Source organism: Apodemus sylvaticus, chromosome 11 (genome assembly GCF_947179515.1).
Source record: "Apodemus sylvaticus chromosome 11, mApoSyl1.1, whole genome shotgun sequence".
NCBI classification, from domain to species: Eukaryota; Metazoa; Chordata; class Mammalia; order Rodentia; family Muridae; genus Apodemus; species Apodemus sylvaticus.
Window position 1 is genome coordinate 72,665,107 of NC_067482.1, and position 19,972 is coordinate 72,685,078.

Sequence of the window (19,972 nt, forward strand, 5' to 3'; positions counted from 1 at the left end):
TAGACAGATAACCTTGGCCAAGTCATCTCATTTTTCCCAAGCCCAGGATGATGGATCCCACTGAGGCAATGTGACAGGTGCTAGGGAAAAGGAATGGAGAGAGGATGCTACGAGAAGCATCTCAGGGAGCACAGACCGTGTGTTTGCCACCTTGCCATCCATACAGAGGACCTCAATAAGCCTCCATTTTGCATTCACACAAACTGGAGAAAGGATCCATCAAGTCCCAGAAAATCTCTCAGACCTTGGAGGTACAGAAACACTCCTAAGAAGGGTCCCACTCCCTGCTTCCCACCCTGCCTAATGTCCCCAACGAAGAGTTCACTAGAATACCGATGCGTCAGCAAGGTTCTCTGAAGGCCATGTTGAAAACATCCACATAGTGCCTATAAAAGAATATGGGATCCAGTGAATGAGGGGAAGTTTCTGGGGTTTCTCTTGTCCCTAGACCAGATCCAGAACAGTAACTATGGACTTTCAGTTCTAGGAAAACATAGGCATTGCCTAGGGCAGTGGGAAATGATTTCTGACATCCCTCAGTGTTCCAGACATTCTCTCAAGCTCTCTTGTTTCATCTGGTCTCCATCTGCTCTCCTCTGAGTCTATGGATAGAAGCAGGATGTTAGAGAGTCAGGCCCATCTAGCCCATGGCTGAGCTCATGCTGGGAGTAGCGCCATCTTTTCACCATTCAAGGAGATCCTGGGTAGGACCTCCGCTGACAACAGAACCATCCGGTCTGTGATTGCTGAGCCACAGGCACACAAGGTAGTACCCAGATTGCACCACTGGCCTGGGTCCCCCAGGTGCTCTTGCTAAGCCTCTAGCCTATGCAGGACCTGTCCACAGCCCTCCTGCTTACCCCAGTTAGGCACAGTCATTCCTGTCCCAAGGCTCTGTGGACTGTGATGTCTACTCATCTTGCACCTGGCTGTGCACTCCTGCCTCAAGCCTGTTCCTTAATGAGGTTCCATACCCAAGCAGTGGAAGGGAGGATGGTGCTCTGGGATTCAGGGCCAGATGTCCCCAGTCACCAATTCCGGAACTCAGGACTTTGCCACCATGTCCCCTGATGCATGCTTTTCTTGAACGTGACATGGGCTGATTCACAGCAGCTTTAGGGCCTTCCACAGCCTGGCAGAGAGAAAGGGGAAATGGAAATGTGTTTGGAAACATCTTGATCACCTGGTACTTCTAAGCAATCCAGGAGTCCTCACCTCAGCCCAGCGGGGCTGTGGAGTGGTACTGCTGAGACCAGAGAGAGGGGCTACTCACTGAGCTTCCAGCCAGTACCAGTTCCTCTTTTCCTTGTCCTGGGAATCAAGGCTAAGTTGAAGTTCAGCTTACGCAGCTGTTGGGAGGAAGAATTGCTAAACTGAAGAGAAGGCTACCACTACTTAACTTTCCTCTACAGTCTGGCGCTCAATGTACCACAGATCTGCTACTTCAGAAATCTTCCCCCATTTGCCCTGGCTTACAAGTACTGAATGTGATGACTCAGGAGGCTCAATGGTTTGTCTACACTGCAAAGAGCAGGGCTGGTCAGAACTACAGATCCAGACCAAACTGACCAAACATTGAGCTATCTCCTGGGTTTGTCGGGGAGGGAGAGGAAGCCCAGATCATGATGAGAGGCTGAGGGACAGCAGCAGCAGCCTGGGTGTGACTAGGAGAGAAGGTCAGTGGACTTGGGTCTCTGCTCAAGTTGGGACTGGATACTGGTAACTCCAGCAGTGAGGGCGGGACTGGCCACTCGTAATCCCAACCGTCTCAGAGGTGGTGGGTGACAGCCCCGGTTGGTCAACAAAAACCTGTATGTTCAGAGAACAATGGAGACAGGGAGGTTTACATAGCCAGAAACAGTCTCTGCAAATGGGTCACATCAGCTTAGGCAGGCCTCAGGAGTAGAGTTTCCTCCTCTAGAGTCTCCAACTGGGAGAATTCAGACCACCAAGAATTCTGGTGGAAACACAGCCTACAATGGGGTCATTTCTCCTCTGCTGTAGTCTCAGGCTTCTCTTTCTCTACTGACACAAGACAGGATGTGTTCAGTTCACAGGCATGGTCACAGGCTCAGCTTTGGCTCTGGGCATTGACGCCGGTGGCTCATGAACTGTCTGGGAGTCACATGAACTCTCAGGCCCACCTGGTTCACAGTAGCATGGCAATAAAGTAGTGGCAGGTGGGAGAGCTGCCACCGAGCCTGAGGTAGATGCTGGGTATAAGAATCTCGTCCTAGAACTGGCAAGGGTCAGCCATCATGCTTCCCACGGCCATGCCAGATGTGAGCGCCATGATCACAATGGGCTCTTCCTGATGCGGGTGATTAGTGCTTGAACAGGATTTGTGGTGTGTGTGTGCCCACACACACATATATGTTTTAAATTATGTTATAACTGTTCAATGCATGGGTCATTGGATCTGATTCTCACCTCTAGAAATACGGAAAACAAGAAACAAAGTAAGAAAACCCACATGGGCTTTGAAATCAGATCCTTAATCAGACCATCCGTGTGTCAGGATGGGGGTGGGGCACTGTATGGACATCGCAGTTGGGTTTGTGAACAAGAAAAGCACCATTCCTGAGGTCCATGGCTGCCCCCGGGGCAGAGTGGTAGTCTGAGAAGTGTATCTGCAGGCTTGCATGGTCCCTGTAAGAACTGAGAATGAGTAAGAGGCTGGGCCAGAGGCAGCTGGTCCCCCAAGGTGAAAGTCTAAATTACAGATAGGCAGGATTCACCCCAAAGAGCAGCTGTGAGGACTGAACAGGATTCAACTTACACAAACTTACATGGTGTCTCACGTCACTTGGGGAAGGCTTCGAATGCTTATCATGGAGCCCAAATCAAGTTGGCTGAAACCCCCAAGGGACATATGACTTACATTGGACCAGCCAGCTCACAGCATGTCATAAGGAAACCAGCCCCGCCTTCCTCCTGTCAATCTGTGTGATGGAAGGTCAGCATAGACCAGCACTGTGATCTCTCTCTTACCTTAAAAGTGCTAGGCGCTGGGCTGGAGGATGGCTCAGTTGGTAAAGGGCCTGCCACACACACATGAGAATCTGAGTTCAGATGCCCCTGAACCCTCATAGGGAGCTGGAAGTGGTGGCCACCTCTTGTAACCCCATCCTGGCTAGAGACCTGGGGAGAGATGGAGATCCCTGAAGCTCTTTGGCCAGCCTTGCAAAAACGAGCTTCAAGTTCAGTGGAAAGCGATGGGGGTGGGTACTCTGGAGTTCGGGTGAGATTTTCAACGTGCTATGCCAAGCACGGTGGGAGCACACAGAGTAACCTCTAACCACTGAGCTCTATCAAGCACATAGAAAGAAATGAAGAACAGTAGAATCCAAGCAGGGAAGCCGGAAAGGATGGAGTAAGGACCATCTTGGCATTCCGACCTAGAATGGTTTATGAGTTGCTGGAAGGCATATGACATACACACAGCTTCTCCATTCATTAGGGCTTGCTCGCAAGGTCTTTACAAATGCAAGCCAAAGCAGTGTTCCTCTGTCTCCCATCCATGGATCCTGTGCTGGGTTCAACATGGCTGCATGAGGGGAAGTGTGACACAGGTCCTGCCCCTGGAGCATCGCCAGGACTTTGATTCCCACAATCCCCATGTGTGCTGATGACTGCTGATGGCCTGAAACTGATCTGCGATCTCTTCTATTTTACTTTCAACCTTTCTCTCTGGGGAATACAGCTCCCCCATTACTCAGAGCTAATTACTCCATAATAAATGAATCAGATGTGGTCCTCAGGCATGAGGAATGGAGGTGGTCATAAGGCTGTGGAGGATGAAGGACAGGCCTTCTGCTTGCCCTCCAGGGCCGTGGGAAAGGCTCTAGACAACATAACCTCAGAGGCCATAAAAGCCTACACACTCCTTTGTAGCTATTGCTCATTGCCAGACTTGGTCTTGAATTTGGAATTATGAGGAGATAACATGCATGGACCCTCCAGTCCCATGCCTGCAGCATTAATTAGCCAAGGTGAACTTGGGGACATCAAGGATAGAGAGTTAAAGTGGTCTCAGGAAGACAAGGCATGAATAGGAAAAGAAATCTATAAGAACAAGCAAATGGTAGGCGGGGTTATCTCGAAGGAGAAAGCTTGTGTGTGATCTGGAAACAAACAGTATTAGAGGAGAGCACATGAGGCCGTGGAACTTCTGGGATGAGGAAACAAAGATTAGAGAATTAAAAGATAATGTATAAGCATATGAAAAGTTAGTACACCATTCTCCTGGCTACCTGAAGGGTTGGAGACGACATTGCCTACAGAGATAAAAGAGATGGCTGGCTGTTCTACTTGCATAAAACTTTAAAACTTTGTAAAAAAAAAAGTCATTTTAATCTTCCTAGTCCATTGAATTTCTGTTCTTCAATGAAAAGTTACTAGAGCCTGCTGTCTGCTGTACCAGGAAACCACAAGAGCTGTGTTCAGCTACCCGTGAAGAACAGGCTGTGTAAAACCTGTAAGGGAATGTGCCTTTGCTGTGAGTCAGTTTCTGTTGTAAGGAAGCGGAGGCTGAAATTAATGACCCAGGATTCATAGAATTTATGTAAATTTAAGGATTTCTAAGATAATCACCAATACTGATCAAAACCTTAACAATGAAACTTTAGTAAATAAAAGGCGGGGTTTAGTCTCTGGTTGGGAGAAGGAAAAAGACTGAGAAGGGAGAAGGAAGAAAGGAGAAGCAGGAAGAATGATGAGAATCCTTGCAAAAGCATTGCATCCACTGACAGCTTGCACCCACTATTGCCTCTGAGTCATTGTTGAATCAGTGCCGGTCCCATCCCTGCCTTTCTCAGGACCCTCCTCGTGCTGAGGCTGGACCTCAGCAATCCTGATCCTATAAAGGCTGAGCCTGTAGGAGGTAGATCTCAGGTTTCCCCTGATCTTCCCGTGTTCAGTCCAAATCTCCCCAAACTGAACCTTTCTCAAGGACCTGCTGCCCAACCTCTCCACTATCCTACTGCTTTTCTTCTCTGCCAGAGAGCTAGTGACCTTCTGGGTCGCATAGGGAACACCAGAGACTACTGGAGAAGCCCCCATCAGTGAATCAGGCACTAGGGGCGGAGATGCAAGGGATCTTGGATTCTGCTCTCAAAACTGATGCCCCTTGTTTGTGTTGCTATGTTCATCCTTGGGAGAAAATGGAAACACGATGATTAAAGGCTGTCTCTGAGCCCCAGGGAGTCAGCTCTCAGAATTATCTGCGAATAAGTTTTCCGTCTTCTCCGGGAGGCTGTCAGACTGGAGTTATTTTTGGAAGGAAGATTTAATATGATGAAGTTACTAGATGGGGTGCATCCCTGTTTGCAAATGCTTCCTGTCTGACTCAGGTGACTAACATTCCCTGCAAGTCATCGGAGACACCACTGGGGACAGCAGTGCAGGCTAGGACCGCAGAAGAATCTTCGGTTTCTCCCTCACCTCACTCTTCACCTGTCTGCCCCACAGCAAACCCAGCAGATCTGTTCTCAAAATATGCTGGGACCTTGCTGCTTCTCTCAGCCTACCTTGCTGTCAGCCTGGTGGACAGCAGCCCTTGCCCACACTCCTGTGATAGCTCCTGCCCCCCTCCTGGCCATAAACAGCTGAGAAGACTCAGCTTGCTAGAAATCTGGCCATGGCCATCCTTTCTTTGTCTTCTGTGGCCACTCCCCTCACTCCCCTTCTGGCTCAGAACATCCCTCAGGAACTGTGACGCCTCTCTTCTTTACCTGCCTGCTTCTGCTGCTTCCTTCCGGGTCCTCCACTGTCTCCAACCATATTGACCTCAAGGATGTTTTCTGTCTATTTCTGTCTCTCTGCCTGGAGTACTGTGTTCCTGGCTCGCTGTCTGTCTCTCCATCACACCTTTGCTCGAATGCCACCTTCCCAGACACACCCTTCTCTGCTTCAGCTGCCTTGACAGTGTTGGTCACCCCCAGCATGCCACATGTTTTATGCTGTTGCTTACTGAGAAGACTTAAGAATGAGGATGTCTCCTCGTTTGTCCTGTAGGACGGAATCTGGATTGTTGCTCAGCACTCAGTCCGGTGTTGTGAATGTTTGTTGAAAGAATATTGTCTGGGAGTGAATGTGGCAGCTACCCTTGCAAGGAGATTGTGTCATGGTCACTGGAGGACTAGAGCTTCATGCAATAGTTTGGCCTTGACTAAGGTACATGCGAGTCTGTTTCCTTAAGATTATCTAACTTGAAGCTGGAGGGAGGGGCTCAGTGATTAAGATCATTCCCTGTTTTTCCAGGGAAACCTAGGTTCAAGCCTCAGTACTCTCTTTGAGGCTCACAACTGTATGTAACCTCAGTTCTGATGCCCTCTTCTGGCCTATGTGGGTAGCAGCATGCATGTGGTACACAGATACAAATAAAATAATACAAGTAAAACACCCATACACATTTAAAAACATCTGACTCATAAGGTACCTTCTACAGTGAATACACAGTGTTTAAGACTGTGCTTGCTCCATTGTGACGCTTCGGACTTGCTAGGTGTGCCCTTAGGTCATGTGCACACCACGTAGGCTTTGAAAGCATAGCTTGGCAGTCTCTGTAAGAGTGATTGGCAATTATAAATAGGGCTGCTATGAACATAGTAGAGCATGTATCCTTATTACATGGTGGGGAATCCTCTGGGTATATGCCCAGGAGTGGTATAGCAGGATCTTCTGGAAGTGAGGTGCCCAGTTTTCGGAGGAACCGCCAGACTGCTTTCCAGAGTGGTTGTACCAATTTGCAACCCCACCAGCAGTGGAGGAGTGTTCCTCTTTCTCCACATCCTCGCCAACACCTGCTGTCTCCTGAATTTTTAATCTTAGCCATTCTGACTGGTGTAAGGTGAAATCTCAGGGTTGTTTTGATTTGCGTTTCCCTAATGACTAATGAAGTTCAGATGCTGGAAAGAACCCAGGTATCCCTCAACAGAAGAGTGGATGCAAAAAATGTGGTATATCTACACAATGGAGTACTATTCAGCCATTAGAAACAATGAATTCATGAAATTCTTAGGCAAATGGATGGAGCTAGAGAACATCATACTAAGTGAGGTAACCCAGACTCAAAAGGTGAATCATGGTATGCACTCACTAATAAGTGGATATTAACCTAGAAAACTGGAATACCCAAAACATAATCCACACATCAAATGAGGTACAAGAAGAACGGAGGAGTGGCCCCTTGTTCTGGAAAGACTCAGTGAAGCAGTATAAGGCAAAACCAGAACAGGGAAGTGTGAAAGGGTGGGTGGGAAAACAGGGGGAGGGAAGGGGACTGATGGGACTTTCGGGGAGTGGGGGTCCAGAAAAGGGGAAATCATTTGAAATGTTAAATTAAAAAAAAAAAAAAAAAAAAAAAAAAAAAAAGAGTGACTGTGGCTGAAGGGGTTGTCAGCAGGGGGCACCAGAGATACTTAGTTCGAAGTTTAGCTAGTCTGTGAATGTCATCTATGTTGTCATTGGCTAGCCACACATTCCTGAGCTTATAGTGCTGTCATTCCAGGTCAGGTGACTGTGTATAAGCGTTGTGTGTGACTCTAAGGAGCAGCTTGAGTCTCTCTCTCTCTCTCTCTCTCTCTCTCTCTCTCTCTGTCTCTTTGTCTCTCTGTCTCTCTCTTTCTCCCCCCCTCTCTCCCTCCCTCCCTCTCTCCCTCCATCCCTCTTTCTCATCCTCTGGCTCCAAACATCCACTTTAATGGTAGTGCCGCCATTGAGGTGGTAACTGCAAGTCAGCTGAGTTTTCATTTCTAGTAAGGCTTATTATTTCTCCATCCTCGGAGGGAAGGCACACTGGTTTGGCCAGATCTGAGAACTATTACCTCTGACAAGCCTCTCTGAGAAGACTGCCAACAGGATTGGGTCTGTGAGGCCTTAAAGGTTAAGAGTGGGACCGTGAATGGAAGTTACAAGGAGAGAAATGTGCTTGCAAGAAAGATTTCCTCCCCTTTTCAGTCAAGTGTCTCTCATCTCTGGGGTGGAAAGTCAAAATGGAGAGACAGTGTCACTGTGGCCCAAAGGCCAGGGCCACATCCTGCCGAGCACAGTTGCTGGGATCACAGCTGGGTTCCTAGAAGAGATGCAGACTTAGTAATGGGAACAGAGAGAGTGTGATGGGGGACCCCGTGTGTGTACTCCCACATGCTCCCTTGGGAGGCCTTTCATAACAAAGCTACAGCAAGGTAGAGAAAGGGAAATGATGGAGAAAAGATAGGCAAGTGATAGACCTGTCTTGGTCATACTCACTAGTGGATTTCAATTTTTTCCATTACAGTTACCTGAAGTCAGCCATATCATGAAATACTAAGGGGAAAATCCCAGAAGCAAACATTTGATAGGTTTGGGAGTAATTGTTGTTCTGAATGGAGAGATGAATCTTATGCTGTCCTAGTCTGTCCTGGGACACAATTGTCCCTTCATCTAATGTATACACACCATGCACACTACACACACGCTAATCATGCTTAGCCATCTCGGTGTATCACTGACATAACTGTTTTTATATCAAATGGTTCATTATATCAAACTTAAATTTGGCTTTAAAAAATAAAATCACATCATTTTGGGCCAATTAGTGCATCCACATGACTTTGCTTTCTAAAGGACCTAATGGAGACAAAGTTTAGGGTTAAGCTCTTCACATCTCCCTTCCAGTCCTTCAGTCATCTTTGGAGATACTCAACACCTCAAGTTTGGATGTCTTTCCAAGGTTCATGACACACACACACACACACACACACACTCACACACACACACATGCACATACAGATACTCATGTGCATACTCTACATAGTCATGCTTTACATGCTGCATGGTTTACACCAAATTCTACACTTTACTTCTTTATTTCTCTCTCAGAGCACTTCCCACCTCCGAGTATATAGAAAGCTGCCTCTGATACCCATGGGAACTGACTCACCACTTAGGCAGCGAGCACTTGGACTGTTTCAGCCATCTGCTGCTGTGGGGTGCTTCTGTAGATCCTCGTACCATCACCACAGCTGCAAAAGCCAGCAGCTGTGTGATTGCCCAGGAAGATGCAGAAAGGGAGAGAATGTAGCTTGGATGCTGACGTGAGGCAGAAGTCAGAGACAGCTCTCTTAGAGCTCAAGAAATCTAACTGCTAAAGGGATACAAACTCTCCCTTGAAATCCCCTTGCTTCTTGTAAGTTATGATACAACTTAGTGCTTCTTAATTCACTTAAGTGGGGGTTTGGGGGGTGGGAATTGAGGGTGGGAGAAGCTGCTTCCCAAACTCTTCTACTTCCTAACTTCATGCCTCGCAGCAAGTTTCTAACGCGTTAGGGTCCTGGCTAACTTTGCGTGACATAAGCATGTAGGAGCACCTGCCTCAGAAGACCTCTCCAAGTGCTAAGCTTAGGATGGGTGCTTTGGGGCTGTCACACAGCAAGCCTTGAATAAATGGAAGCTGCTGGGTCGGTTCTGCAAGTGAGGAAAAGAAAGCAGCCTCTTCGTTCCTCAGAGGCAGAGCTGTCTCAGGAGCAGGAATGCAGCCCCCACAGTGAGGCATGAATCTCAGCTGCGAGGACCTAGGGACACATTCCTGAAACAGACAGTGGTGAAAGGAACAGTTGTCAGGGGAGTCTGCCTGGCTCTGCCGGGCGGTTCCAGTCCAGCTCTGCGTCTAAAACTGGAGCTCATTAAGTCTAAGCTGCCCATCGAGTATTAAGAAATATAGTCGTTTTATTGAGGGAAGGGGAGAGAGTGAGGGATGTGGGGAGGAGGAGGAAGAGGGTGGAAGGGAAGGGAAAGAGGCCAAGTCTGCCAGCTAGAGCGGTAGGACGCCACTCTTGGCTGCCCAGATGTTGTCTAGGAACCACACCCCCTGGATTTGTTTGTTTGCTTGCTTTTTTGCCTGAGTGCCTTTGGTTACTGATTCCAGTTCCAGCTTTTGTCCAATCCCCAGAAGCAGACTAAGTACCCAGCAGAGAGGCGGAACCAGCAGGCAGTGCTACTCTAAACCAGCTCCTCAGGGTCCCCCTCTCAAGCCCCAAAGACACTAGCACCAGAGAGTAACACCCATTTTCAGAGTCTGTACCCAAATCATTCTCCTAACATGATTTATCTGACTCCACTAGAATACTGAGTGATTACTGTTTTCCCGCTTAGCCTAGCTCCTGCATGATAACTTGTCTTAAATATGCTAAATAAAACTCAGAATTGATGAAATCAGATCCTACCACAAGGAATTCACGGACTTCAAGTTGGCAATGGCCCCTGTCTACCCCACTGTGAACCCGGACACAGGGAACAGATGCCACGTTCAAGGTGACACAGCCAAGAGTGGGAATGACTGGCTTCTCTGTTCGGGGATGAAAGGACACTGACAAGCCTCTCAGCACATTGTCCTTACTGGGTCACTTTTCCTTCCAGGAAGTCCACATTGCTGGTCAACAATGGATTTGCCATTTCTGCGGCGTTGCTGATGGCCTGCTCACTCCAGGCAGGAACCTTTGAGATGCTCATTGTGGGTCGCTTCATCATGGGCGTGGATGGAGGTGAGACTTCGTCCCAATTGGGGAGGAAGACAGTCACACATCCCAGGGCTTGTCTAGAGTGGAGGGAGGCTGAGAGACTCTTGGGAGATACAAAGACTTTGAAACTCCATAGAAAATAGGGCAGCCAGGGATACTAACTCCTCCCCTACCAGTCCTGTAGCAGCCAACCTGAGAAAACCGGGCTTGGTAGAGCTGAGTCACTGCCAGAGTGGTTTGCAGCGTGCCATGCCACCCTTTGCTGAATTCTTCACAAACTCTGTACTCTAGGTGATGAGCTGCAAGCTCGGCCAAGGATCCTGGGCTTCGGACTGCTCTTTCTTCCGTTCGTTCACCATGTATGAGATTACCAGCTATGATCTGTGATCTATGTCCTGGGGAGAACCCTGCTGCTGGGGCAGAAGGCACCTGATTAGGCACAAGGCCTGGGAAGCGAACAAGGCAGGGCAGAGGGCTAGCAAGGAGGTTTTCAGGAAAGCCAGTTAGAAGGACTGAGGAATGTGAGCAGAGACCAGAATGAACAGAGATGGAGAACTGACTGAGAATCTGAGGAATTAGGTTCTCAGGAAAAAGGAGGATAGTCCTGGGGTTGAAGGTGATTGGCATTTCTGAGGAAGAGTAAGGGCCGAGGAGCCTGGAGCTTGGGGAGAAAGGGAGTGTGGGAGCTGAGGCTGAAAGAAAGCCAAGGCCCGATGGTGCAGCCTACAGTTAGGAACAAGTGTTGGCACTGAGTCTGAGAGGGAGCAGGAAAGGGCTGAGAGGGACAGGCCATGGACTGGTTCATCAGGGCTACCTATCCATGAGCACTGGGACATAGGGTACAAAGTAGATGCAGGAGTGGGGTCCGGAGGACCAGGACAGCCCGGGTGACAGGCTGATTGTGTGGCAGGGCAGGCAGAGAGGAATGCCCAGGCTCTGCCAAGGGAGGGAGGTTTACACACTCAAATTACTACCAAAGCAAACTGCTTTTGGCCTAACCCTGCAGCTCGGTAGAGCAAAGACTCTAAGCCTCAGTATCACAAATTGGCTCTTCTAAGTTTGTGTTTTATTGCTGTGAAGAGACACCATGACCATGGCAACTCTTACAAAGGAAAGCATTTAATCGGGGTGACTTACAATTTCAGCCGTTCAGTCCATTGCCATCATGACAGGAGCACAGCACAGTGCAGACAGACATGGTTCTGGAAGAGAAGCTGAGAGTTCTACACTGAGCACTAGGAGAGAGACCCCAAAGCCCATCTCCACAATGACATACTTCTTCCAACAAGGCCACACCCACTCCAACAAGGCCACACCCACTCCAACAAGGCCACACCCACTCCAACAAGGCCACACCTTCTGGTTTTTGGGATTTGGTTTTGTCGAGACAGGGTTTCTCTGTATAGCCCTGGCTGTCCTAGAACTCACTCTGTAGACCAGCCGGGTCTCGAACTCAGAAATCTGCCTGCCTCTGCCTCCCAGAGTGCTGGGATTACAGGCGTGTGCCACCTCCACCACCACCCGGCTAAGGCCACACCTTCTAATAGTGCCACTCCCTATGGGCCACACATTCAAACACATGAATCTAAGGGGGACTAACTTATTCTAACCACCACAAGCTCTAAATGTTCTACACTTTTCCTTTTTTAAAAATTATTTTTATTTATTTTGGAGGTAAGCTGTGTGCCACTGTGTGTGTGTGTGTGTAGAAGTCAGGCGGTGGCTTGCAGATTCTCACTTTCTACCGCATAGGTTCTAGGAATCGAACTCAGGTCATTAGGCTTGGTGTCCATCACCTTTACCCACTGAGCCATCCCACCTGCCTATGTTGTGTTTTCTCAATGTTGTCAGCTAAGTTTGGCTTCTCTTGCTCAATTTGATCTAGAATTCATGAAGAGAGAGGCTTCACCCAACAGGATATTTGGGGCTTCTCGTGGCATCCCGCATGCTCCAGAGTACAGCAAGACGGAGATGACCTAAAGTGCAAATATTGTACTATACATTAGCCACAGTCACTTGGCCAAAGCAAAGCCCGTGGGGACAGCAGATAGATATCAAGCGGGGACAAGCACTGCAGCTTTCCAAGCCCTCTCAGTCTCTTCTTCCTGCTCCATAGAGGGACCAAACCCAAGGCTGCCCTGGCTGGATGATGCCAAATCGAAATCATCCTGTGTGTGATGTACTTTAGTCTGGCAGAATCCAAGCCTGCCTGCGCCCACCCCAGGCATGGTGGGATATTCTTGTCAGGAGTGCCGCTGCTGTAAGTTTAATTCTAAGCTTGGGGGAGGGGGCAGATCCAGGTTTGGAACCAAGACAGAGAAAGGCCGGGTAGGAGGGAGCTGCCTGACAGCTCCTCCCCCTCCTCTCCCCCTCCTCCTCCCCCTGAAGCTCGGCCACACCCGCGGAGGTCTTTACATTTCATCAGCCACCTTGCCCTTGATTTTCACTGCCTCCCGACTCGCGCTGCACTTGTTGCTTTCTGAATTTCCACATTCACAGATGAATGCAATTCTTTCAGAGCCACAGCCTCAAAATAAATGCCTTTTAGGCCCCCTTTCCTGCGAGCTATTCAGAAAGGAGCAAAAGAAAAGGAAGAATAGGGGAACATTTAAAACGCACTCCGATTTCTGGAACACAGACTCTTGGAGCTGTGCCAAGGCCCAGAGACATCGTGTCCTTTCTTCTCACAAAATCCTTAGAGTGGAGGGGGGGGGGAAGCGAGGGCGTTTAAGGTAAGGAAGTTGTACAGGAAGAGAGGAAAACCAGGCAGGGGCTAGGTCGGCTGTGGGCTTGTAATGGAGTTCAATCCAGGCCTGGGGGTGCTGCTCCCGGGGCTGGAGTGCTTGCGCTGCATCCACAAAGCTCTCAGTTCAGTCCCCAGCACCGTATAAAACCAGGCATGGTGGCCTGTGTGGCATGGTGGCCTGTGTCACATGGTGGCCCGTGTCACATGGGAGGGGGAAGCAGGAAGGTCAGAAGTTCAAGGTCATCCTTGGCTTACTTCACGACACACGAGGTGAAGACCAGCCTGGTCTACCTGAGACTCTGCTTCAAAGCAAAACGAATCCTGAGCATTCTAGAAGTAGAAAGATCTATTAATAAGACCCCGGTTGCCTAATTTCTCATGGAGCAATTGAATCAGATTAAAGACATAGGACACCCCTTTCTTCCCCTTAGTAGATTTGGAGAAATATCAGCATACTATTTTTCATACAGAAATAAATATGATCCAATATGGCGTTGGAGACAAATTCACAGATTGAAGAATTTAAAGTGGGAATTTGGTGTTGGTCGGAGATTGTACTGGACATGGTCCAGGCATGACCTTCCCAGAATTGCCCACACACCCCGTGGTACAGTCCCCATCAGGTCACAAGCCCTGCCAGCTACAGAAGAAACCCCATGGCTCCTGTGGCTGAAAATACACAATAATTTATGAGACTAATAACAATTTATAAGTTTAAGGTAATATTTTTAACGTTATCATCATCATTTTCTATTTTGTATTTGTTACTGTTAATCTTCTGTGCCTAATTTCTCAGCTGAACTTCTTAACAGTCATTCATATACAGGGAAGCCTTCATCTGCTAGGGTCTGTTGTGACCACAGTTTCAGGGATCCACTGAGGTCTTACAGTGTGTCCCCTATTGGACAACTGTACTTCCAAGAAGAAGATGTGGCGAGGTGGGAGGACTGATTTCCCAGCACTGGTTGGGGCAGCTTGCAGTGAAGAGATATATTAGTTTTCTGTCATTACTGAAGCAAAATGCCACAAACTGCGTGTGTTAAAAGACGGGCTTGGCCATGGATGCCCGCTCCTGTGATGCACTTCCTCCAACAAGGCTAGACCACCTAAACCTTCCCAAACAGCGCCACCAACAGGGGAATAAGTGTACAACTACCCAAGCCTATGAAGGACATTTCTCATTTAAAATGCCAGACGTCAGTCCTCCTGGCGGTGAGCCTCCCTGCATCCTCCCTAAGGATTCCTTGTAAGCTGATGAGTGTTTGCCGGGAGGTCTTGATGTACAGGGCAGGAGATTCAGCGGCATCTGTAAGTGCGCATCAGGTAACTGTGTGAGACAGGGCCTCTCTCACCGCTGTGTTTCCCCCTCAGGCATCGCACTCAGCGCGCTCCCCATGTACCTCAACGAGATCTCACCCAAGGAGATCCGGGGCTCTCTGGGCCAGGTGACTGCCATCTTCATCTGCATCGGCGTGTTTTCTGGACAGTTGCTGGGTCTGCCGGAGCTGCTGGGAAGGGTAAGTGAAGCCTCCCCGGGCGGGCAGTGGTGGTGCATGCCTTTAATCCCAGCACTTAGGAGGAAGAGGTGGGCGGATTTCTGAGTTCGAGGCCAGCCTGGTCTACAGAGTGAGTTCCAGGACAACCAGGGCTACACAGAGAAACCCTGTTTCAAAAAAACCAAAAAATAAAAATAAAAAAAATAAAAATCTCTAAGGTAGTGATTCCTGCGGGCTCAGGTATTTTACATATTCATGGAGGAAATTACAGGTGCCTTTCAGTTTCTTAGAACACAAATAGTACATAACAAACTAAGGTTTGAGTCCAAGGCCATTGTACCATTGTAGTCAACTCAATTTGCATTTGTATAGGCTTTGTTCTCTGCTTAAAAAAAAAAAAAAGTACCCGAATGTGTCCTTGGCTGTGGGTGCGTTGTTTCCATAGGATCATACTGTATACAAGGTTCTGAAGCTTGCATTGTTTCCATACGATCGATCGCGCTGTATACACGGTTCTGTAGCTCGCTGCTTTCCTTTTACACCATTCTGAGTATCTTTCCAGGGTAGTCACTAACTCCATCTCACTCTACGGTTTTCCTTTTTTCCTGAATGATCATGCAGTCTTCACGGTTTGCCTTGATATGTGAGGTAAACGAAGGGATGGATTAGAATCCCAGCCCAGCTTCATTCTTACTTGGGTGGACTGGGCCGAGAAGCGTGTTCCTTCAGGTTGGTGTAGAGTGGGGTGAGCCGAAGGAAGGCGAGGCCTCTCACCAGAGCATCCAGTGACTGTGAAGGCCTGGCGGGCATGAGTCATGTGGGCGAGGAAGATGCTTGAGTAGGGTGAGGGCGGCAGCCAGCGGCTCACTGAGCCCAGCAGGCTCAGACCTAGAGGAGGCCCTGCAGCTGGGGCGTGGTCTGGTCACATCCACGTTGGAAAGGGCTAGGAGGAGGTAAAGGAAAGAGAACGACTGTAATGGGGAGGGGGAGGGGGAGGGAGGCTCAGCCCGGTAGGAGGCCGTGGTTGCAGTGGCCGGCCCTGTGTGGGAAGCAGTGCACTGATGAAGACCTGGAAGGAAGCCGAATCCACCGGGCCGAGGCCTGTGATAGGTTAGGGTGATGGTAGGAGTGGTCCAGATGCTTCCCGTGGTGATCATAAAAAGAGAGTCTATTACGGTATGTTCTATGGCGGTGGGGGATGGGGGGGTGCCTCAGCGGCCCTAGCCGAGACATCCCTTCCCCCTGAGGGACCAGACACACACGGTGACAGTAAAGAATAGAGTTTATTCTGGGGGGTGGGGAGGGGAGTTAAAGAGGTAGTAAAGGCAGAGAGGAGGAGAGAGTAGAGAAGTAGAGGCTGGTCATGACCACGTGGAGAGAGGGGGGAGGGAAGAGTCCAAGAGGGCAGGAGAGAAGCTAAGAGAGTAAGGGAGGCAAGAGAGAGGAGGGGCCAGCAGCCACTTTTATAGTGGGCCAGACCTACCTGGCTGTTGCCAGGTAACAGTGGGGAGGGGCATACCTGGCTGTTGCCTGGTAGTTGTGGGGTGGAGCTTAGACAGAATCCTTACACTTTCTGGAGATACAGAGGCCCCTCCTGGCCTCCTGTGCAAGGAGTGCAGGAAGGAGGAGGACAGGATGCCTCTGCTCGTAGCTAACACGTGCCAAGGACTGTTCTGAGTACTTAAGCAGTGCCTCGTGCCCACAGCTCTCAGCAGCTGGATTCTGGCAGCAGGGCATTGCAGCAAGAAGGCTTCACAAGCAAGCGCACCAGGAGAGTGCTCGCTCCCAAGGTAATGCTGCTTAGAACAAGCCATCCAAAGCCTTACCGTGCCTCCTGCCTAGATCCTGCCTACAGTTTAGAAGCTGGGGCTGAGAGCTAGACCACGCAGGACTCAAGGCAAAGGGAGCTCGTCTTGGGCTGGGTATGGCTCACCCGGCCATGAACCCAACGCTGGCTTCTCTGGGGATGCTGGCATTAGAGAAAAGGGACTAACTGTGCACTGCCTGCCTTCATTAGCTCCGGATACTCAGTAGAGGCTCCTTGGCCCAATAGTTGGACATGCTGCTCACTACGATACGATGATGCAAACGGACCAGTGTGCACGGTAGAAGCTTTTGAATATTTTTGATCATTTCATGTGTTAAAGCACTCAGCAGAATTTACCATTCTAACCACTTAAAATATGCATTTCCTTTTCAACATTTAAGGGTGTCCTCTATGTGTGTGTGTGTGTGTGTGTGTGTGTGTGTGTGTGTGTGCACATGTGAGGTCAAAGGTCAACCTTCTACCATGGGTTCCAGGGATTAAACTAGACCCTCAGTTTGCGTAGGAGGTTTGCATAGGAAGCTCTTTCACTAGACGAGCCATCCCTCCTGCCTTTACATGAATCTCTGAGCCATTAGGCTTGACTTGCTACACCTCAGCCTCAGAGCCACCCGCCTCTCTCCTCTCTGCCAGCTGCCTGGAGTGCTTACAGGCACACTCTTGTTTTTCCTCCTTTTACAAAAGCAGAAAGAACGCTTGCTTGCTTGATACTTCCAGTTGTCTGGTGCCTGACAATTTCCATGATTAGTGCGAGTGTGTTGGAAACAGTCTGTCTGCTAGGGTGAGGCCTTACATTCCTCATTCGCTTTCCATATAAAGATATTCTTAAGTTCTCAAAGTTAGCATTTGTCCATGATGATGAAATCAATATGACAACCACAGCCTGAACCCTTATAATATACAAGTGTATATTAAAGACAACAAATAGTATACTTATTCTCCAATGATAGTATACTTATTAAAGCCTTATACTTATTAGCGTCTTAAGGTATATTTATTTAAGCCTTACTGTGCTCTAAATTCCTTGTCACCCATCGAACCTTTCGGGTATCAGTATCAGAGACTTTCTGTTATCCCAGGTCCTCCTTGAATCTCTGCTCTTACTCAGGTAACAACTCAGTAGGATGCCGGAGTCCAGCAAAGAGCATGTCAGATATGGTCTCATCTTCACGAGACTGCTGGAGCTGTGTGAACTTTGGCAGGTCACCCCTTCCCCAGCATCCTTCTTAGTCGCAGGTGTGGCCCAGGGTCCCAAATCCCCATGTCCCACTAAAGCACCATGTCCTCTGGGAGCACATCCCCAGAGATGACGTCCTCAGAGCACCGAGTGCGATGCCCACTCTTGTTCTGTGGCTTCTGTTTGCTTTTTGTTTCCTTCTCCTGTGGAGTGCATCATGGTGACAGTTATAGGAAGTATAGTGTCAAGTTTACCCACCCCCTCTGCAAGTCCATAGAGATCCCTGTCTGCTGTGTGCTAGGTGTTGGGCTGGCTGCTGCCATGGTGACTATGGAGTAGTCAGACCAGGCGCCACACTTATGGAAACCACAGGGAGGCAATTAGCCAAAGGTCGACAGACGCGGAAGAAGTAGGACACTGCCTGGGGAAGTGTGGCTTCCCTGCAGCAGTAATGTGCAGTGAAAGCCTTAAGGATGATTAGGACTTGTCTGGTCCAGGACTGTGGGGGAGGGGAGGGATTGAGTGAAGAGGATCCTGTTGAGCAGGCAGGAGAGTTTAGGCAAGGCCCTAACATTTGTGCAGGGGAAAAAGCCAGGGATGGGCGGGGTCCCTTTGCTCAGTCCTTAGCCAATTTCTGTCTCCGGTCATTTTGATAACATTGGGCGGGAGGTGATACTTCACAGTGGATTTGATTTGCATTTCCCTGACGATTAGTGCTGCTAAGTACTTCTTCAAACACCCATTGACTGTTACTAAGGATTTATTTTACTTGTTAATTGTATGTATATGTGTGTGGTCCTGAGTTTAAGTTTGAGTGCCAGGGGTGTGCAGGGGCCCTTGGCAGTCAGAAGAGGGTATCAGATCCCCTAGAACTCTTTTTCATGTGAATGTCCAGTTTTCCCAGCATCTCAGTGAAGAGCAAAGGGGTTGCTCTGGTCTGCAGAGAGCTCCCAAGGGCTGGCTTAGAACAGCATTTGCCCCAAGGACAAGGGTGCTTGGGGCAAATGTCCCACTTAAACACCTCAATCTGAGGACACAGGCGATGGTCACTAGAAACTTGTGAGGCGAGTCAGGGCTATCTCTGGGTGTCTGACTGTTTAGCCAGGTAGAGTAGTGAGTAGTGTAAGATGCCAAGTCAGGAGCCATAGAGGAGGAGCAACCGCTTTTGAAGAACCCAGGTGAGGTGGCAATGAATGGCCCAGGTTACCGAGCGACAAGGGAAGCAGAAATGACTTGAGAACATAGGCAGTGCCTCTCTTCCCAGGCTGGGAATGCTGCCCCTGGAATAGCGGACACATCAGCATAACTCCAGCCAGAAGCTTCAGCAGCTATGCTCACTGCCTCCCTGGGCCTGCTGAGAAGACATGTTTCCTACAAGTTGTCTCTTCCTGAGTTAGTTTCTTTATTGCTACATTGAAAGAAATGAGAAAAACATTATTGAATGTTTTTAAAGGAGAAAACATTTATTTTGGTTCATGGTTGCAAACATTCAGTCTGTGTCAGCTAGCTGCATTGTTGAGGGCTTGGATTAAGGCAGAACATGGTAGAAGGATATGATGGAGGAAGAGGCTTACCTCACAGCAGGAAGGGAGGGAAAGAGGGAGAGACAGAGATACACAGAGAAGGAATCAGATGAAAACAAGACATGTTCTTCAAAGGCATTGTCCTAGTGAATCCAGCCACATGTTAATCCATGCACAAGGTCGGAGCCCTCACGAGGAGGTCACTTTCCCAAAGCCTCCCCTGGGAACATGGCAACAAATGGGGTCTCTCCAGGGCACACCCTAATACTCAGCACCAGTTTGGTTCTTCTATGCTCAGCAGACTCTGGTTAGGAAAATGTGCTCATAGCCCAGTAAACACCGTGGCGGTAGATTTGTTTGTTGTGTTTTCATGTCCACGCTCTGAGAAGGTGAAGACAGACCTCTGAGCAGGGAAAGGAAAGGTATCAGGCGAAAGCTTTTCCCTTCATCTCCTCCTGGGTTCTGTGAGGTACCAGCCAAGCAGGAGCCACAGGCATTTCCTTAGGTGTAAGGATTTTATTTCTTTATTTGAATCCTGTTTCTCATTTACCTTCAAAGACAGAGACAGCTAAGCTTTTAAAAACTTAAAGAACAAAAGAGATGCTTCCTCTCAGGTGGTTTCTTTGAAACACAAGGGAGGGAGGAAGCAGTGAGAGCTACTTTCCGACCAGGATGGCAGAAGAAAGAACAATGCTAGCCCAGGATC

At 48.9% G+C, this 19,972-nt stretch overlaps 1 protein-coding gene across 2 annotated transcripts in view; it reads left to right on the forward strand.

Annotated features, from left to right (window-relative positions):
- The window catches only part of Slc2a9 (solute carrier family 2 member 9), a 122,108-nt gene that overhangs the window by 18,993 nt on the left and 83,143 nt on the right, over positions 1 to 19,972 (forward strand). For both annotated transcript variants that reach the window (XM_052198572.1, XM_052198571.1), the window contains exons 4-5: positions 10,399 to 10,523; positions 14,617 to 14,762. In XM_052198572.1, the coding sequence (XP_052054532.1) occupies positions 10,399 to 10,523; positions 14,617 to 14,762 (271 nt within the window). The remainder of the gene's footprint in view (positions 1 to 10,398; positions 10,524 to 14,616; positions 14,763 to 19,972) is intronic.